This window comes from Penaeus japonicus, unplaced genomic scaffold, assembly GCF_977035675.1.
Source record: "Penaeus japonicus unplaced genomic scaffold, GWHDUDI00000001_assembly GWHDUDI00000007, whole genome shotgun sequence".
Classification (NCBI taxonomy): Eukaryota; Metazoa; Arthropoda; class Malacostraca; order Decapoda; family Penaeidae; genus Penaeus; species Penaeus japonicus.
The window spans coordinates 47,404,868-47,409,867 of NW_028234409.1; the positions used below are offsets into that span (position 1 = coordinate 47,404,868).

Sequence of the window (5,000 nt, forward strand, 5' to 3'; positions counted from 1 at the left end):
ACTTGCAATCCCTCACCTGTGCCGCCTGCCCTCGGGCCCTTGGCGTCCTCCCGCGGCATCCTGAAGGTGAGGAAACGGCCGAGATGAGGAGGCGGGGGAGGGAGGACGTGGGGGAAGGGAGATGGATGGAGGAGTTGTGTCTGGGTGTTTTGGTGTGCATGACTCGCTGGGGGAGAGACTGCATGACTGCTTGCAAGGCGCTGCTGCTTGGATGCAGTTCTTGCCTCTATGCCCTCCTCCCTTTTAGCGATGCCTCGCGTTTTTTGGAAGGATTCAGAAGAGTTTCTCGCAGGATTTTTTGTGTTCGGTGACAAGATGTGGAGTGACAGATGTGTTTGGGGGGAAAAGTAAACAATTTCAGACAAGAAAAAATATTGTTGGAAAGGATTGTGTGTCTGTGCTTGTTATGCTTGAAATGCTGTTTTGGGGAAGTGAAGAAAGTATAGTTTGTGTTTATGACAGTGTAATTACAGCTGCAGACTTACTTAAATTGAAAAGTGAACCTTGTAACGTTGGAAGAAAGACAAAGCTTCGGACCTTTCTCTGGTATTTTTTATTATTCATGACGTCTTGTGTTATTTCTGATTCAAGTTGAAATTAAAGAAGTAAAGGGTAGGTGTAAAGTGCTCTGAGTTGCACTGTGTGGCATCGCGCCAGGAGAGGTCTCGCAAATGGAGGTTACATGTATTTATTGTCTTTGCAGCGTCAGGCAAATAAGTCGAAACTATTCTTAAATCAATAAGCCAGTTATAAGCAAAGAGCTTTTCATGTTGCTCGTTGTTTGGGGTTTCAGAAAGTGAGAGTCAGTTGTAAGTGGTTGTGGGAAGAAGTGTGTGTGTGTGTGTGATTTATGAATTGGATGCAATATAGCATTTATATCAGTGATGCACCTAAGAATATTAAAGTTGAGTGAGGAACCAGTCTGAGCCTCATCCTGTCCGAATATATGAGGAAGATGGTTGCTGATCTTGTTATTATAACTTTGACAGACATGGAGGCAACTGTGATCACTTAGCGCACGGTTTGCCATAGGTTGAGTAAGTCGTAAGAAAACCATATGATTTGTGCCTATTTATTATACACGAGACAAAATTTATCACAAATTAAATGATTAGTTTCCACCCACCTAGAGACCCCTATATTCATTGGTTGGATGGGAAGTGATTGGTTACTTTAGAAGAAGATTAAGGATTTTAATTGAAATACATAGACTTATGTTAATTATAGAGCTTTATAAAGCATATAAATATAAAATATGAATTTTTTGTCAAAGTTACCCACATATTAAATGCAAAACAAATACTGTTGCCTCTGCAGATACCAGTGCTGTGGCAAAGACCAACAGACATCCAAGCAGGGTAACACTCTAATTGGTTCCCTATTTATGATATTGCTGCGGAATGTGTCATCAATGTGTGTACTCTATGGTAATCAGTCCAGCATTCTTCATCAGTGTGTGGTTCTGCCATGTTCACACTAAAACTACTGCATTGTTTGTGTCTGTTTTACTATGTTACGAGGGATTTATGTGCCCTCTGACAGGATTTCTCAATATTGTAATGGACTAGATTTGAATGTAGTATCTTAGATTTCATCAGTTTTGTAGAAAAAAATGTATGTGCTAGGAAAGATTTTCAAATGGGTGGAATAGATTTAACTGGAATTTTTCAATAAAAACTAAAGAAAGTTCCCTGAAGCCTCTCAAAACAGGATAAGAACTGTCTAATCTACTCTGTGAAGGTATGACTGTTCTTGGTAGACATAGTCAGTGCTAGGTCTATTTTTTCCTCTGTCTTACTCAAGAGGGACCTAAAGCAGAATTATGTTTTTCTTCTAAATCCACTCAAAGAAATAGTCACCATAAACAGTAAACACTGTCACTTTGGAAACACATTATATTTGGATTTAGGTGAGGTTGTTTTGATTTCCCAGGCACTGTAGTATTGATGGTTCTTGCACATATCAAACTATGACCATGGATGCCTTTTGGGCAATATTTGCATCTTTAGTACAGAATTGTCAGTAGAGGAATCCTTGTAACACAAACTTAATTTTACAACATTTTTTTTTACTGGGAATCATATAGCATAAGAAGCATTGAATAGTTTCTTACAGAGAAAGTATTTTGGATTCCCACATTTCTTTTTGATAAGTTCCTAGTAGTATAAGACATTTCTTTAACCCACACAGGACGGGTGGTACAGCATGTGTACCGCGCATTCAAAAGCCCAGTTGCCGGGCGGCACAGTATTGTGCCAGCCATTCAATTGATTTAGGCCTAATAATTCGAACGCCCCGGCATTTGGACATTCAAGGCTAGAATTCCCCTGTCGGGAATGGGTTAACAACTTATGTATGGTGTAAATACATTACAGTCAGACAGTGAAAGAGTATGGTAGTTTAACCCATTGGTCGTGGTATTAAAAAAAAGGTCTGTGCAATCGGATGGCTGTTTAACATGTCTGGCATGGTGCCATCCGCGTCTATGACTGACTCTGCCTCTGCAGCAAATCATGCCATCTGCTGCTAATGGGTTAAGTAATGAATAGCTTTATATTTTCTTTTCTGTTTATTTCTTGTAATAAATAGAATTTTAAACATTTGTGGCTGCTTGTGGCCAGAAGGACAACCATGACAAAGTAGCTATATATATGGTCCTACTACCACTTGATGTGATATCTTGTCACCCAGTGTTAATGGGTTATTTTGATATATATTTTATTTCTATGTCTGTGAGCAACACCTGTGGCACTGGTATTTATGGATAGCTTAAATCATAAAAAAAAATTATGACTTGCGCACAACCTATCATTAGTTACCAACAATTATTGGTCTGACAGATGGGATCATCAGGTGTTACAGGGTAAAGGAAAAAAAGACTTTTTTGGAAGATGGTACAGGTCACCCAGGAAACACATCATACGCATGGCAGCATGTAATAATGTTTTTAGGAAAATACGATCCCTGTCCCTATTCAAGTATGTAAAAGTACCATTCTGGTCAGTTTGATAGTTGAAATTGGACAGTGAAGATTTATGGACTATGCAGATAAGGCGAGAGTACCCTGTTGTGGATAAGTCTCATGACGCACTCAAAGTTTGAGTTTTGGTTGTGATGCCGGGCTTCATGATGTATGTGACGGTAGATGTGTAGGCGGAATGAGAGGAGTAAGAAGACCGAGTCCATGTGTAGGATTTGCAATGTGCCCCTGTACAAATCCCCATTCCATTATGATTTTATTGTTGGGATAGTATTTTTTTGTGTCACCTTACGACAGTAAACAAATATGAAAAATCCTCCCATAAGATTTTGATACTTCTTTCACATGTGATTGAAAAAAACATAATGAGCTGATATGGACACTTTTACTACAATTTTAATCTATTACAACATTGATAAACCTTGTTACATGACACATAAGCATCACAAGAAAGTAAATCACAAAATGATGACAAACATAAACGAGAGACTAGTATTATTACAAAGGAATGTGTGTTTGGGTGGGTGGGTGTGGTCCCCTTTTCATGGGCCCTGGTTCAGCTGCAACATCTGCATCATGGTCCAATTTAAATCCAGCAGTGGTAAAAACTGTATTGGCTGTCTTTTCTGAAGTACCGAAGGAATTCTTATGCCTTGTGGTTAATTCAGGGCTGGGATTTTGTTCTGGGAAAATCTTTGAACAAACATTCCAAGTAATCATAATTTTCAGGGAATTCGTAAAGGTACACAAAAATAGTAGTGAGGTAAATGTTTTCATTTGCTCTGTTGCAAACCACAATATGGGAGCAAATTGAACCTGTTATCATGATACAGGTAGACCTTTCTATATATTTGATATTGAGGATGCTGAAGATGTAAACGTTTACTATTATTAGTAGCATAGTAGATAATCATAGTAATTACAGTGATGATAATTACAATTAGGGTTATTGTTATTATTATATTCAAAGTATTATGTTGTGTGACAGATGAAGGGACCAGGTAGTGGTCCTAACCTCTTTTATCTGATGAAAGCTATTTTGCATCAGTGTGGTATGCCAGACTCCCTTTCTCTGACTTTGTTAGTCCAGATCCCTCTCAGGCTTTGTGGGCAACTTCCTGCCCTTAGCCATTGCACCATCTTGGAAGTTTTACTAGCCCAGTAAAGCTTTTATCAAATTTCTTGTACATCTATTGGTATAACACTTAACTACTTTCACAGTTCATTATGAACCATAGCATTCGTCTTTGGGAGAACTAGATTGAAAGGACAATGAGTGGGCGTAAGTGACAATATCCACTAGAATTATGAGTGCGGTGCTGGAAAAGTTTGGATCCCATTTTTCTGCTTACTTTTCAAAATACAAAAGTTTGTTTCAATTAAAAGTATTATTAAAGGTATTAGTAAGCAATACTGTGGAGCACTTCTACATCAGAATTACATGGTTGGAAGTGTTTGTTCCTGTGTGAAAGAATTTCCATTTCATCTTGCATTTCAGTATAAAATTTTGGTATCTTTTACAGAGACACACAATGTCGTCTGACTCGGAAGAAGAAAATGGGGTCAGGCATGAAAAGGACGACAGCGATGGGGGTAATTATGATCGCAGGTCAAGATCCCACTCCAGGTCAGCATCCCCAGGAGATCAGAGGTCAAATCGGCAGAATATGTCCGATAGAGAGGACTCGGTGGAGGGAAGGGAGAATGGGATGAGAGGGGAATCGGACACAGAAGAAAACAGAGGGCAGAAAGGGTCCAGTCACTCGAGGACTCCAGAGGATAAGGAAATGATAGAGTGGAGTGGTGAGGCAGCAGAAAAGAGACGCTCGCGCAGCAGGAGTGGTGAAGCTGAGGGTAAAGTGGCATCTCGTAGTCGTAGTAAGAGTAAGCAGAGGGAAGTGGACACCAGTAAAGAAAGGAAATCTAGTTCTTCATCATCTAAAAAGAAATCTCGATCCAGAAGATCTCGCTCACGGTCACGTAGTAAGAAGCGATCTCACTCGCGAAGTAGAAGATCTCG

General features: G+C 39.5%; 1 protein-coding gene across 7 annotated transcripts in view; it reads left to right on the top strand.

Moving 5' to 3' along the window:
* Positions 1 to 5,000, top strand: part of LOC122244191 (uncharacterized) — a 32,850-nt gene that overhangs the window by 377 nt on the left and 27,473 nt on the right. For 6 of the 7 annotated variants that reach the window (XR_015191179.1, XR_006222430.2, XR_015191177.1 and 3 more), the window contains exon 2: positions 4,504 to 5,000. This exon is cut by the window's right edge and continues 51 nt beyond it. Coding sequence is in view for 3 of the 7 variants with exons in the window: in XM_043002036.2 (XP_042857970.1) it covers positions 4,504 to 5,000 (497 nt within the window). In the remaining 4 variants the exon portion in view is untranslated. Of the gene's footprint in view, positions 67 to 4,503 lie in introns of all 7 variants that reach the window. The other variant, XM_043002038.2, reaches the window with a different exon arrangement.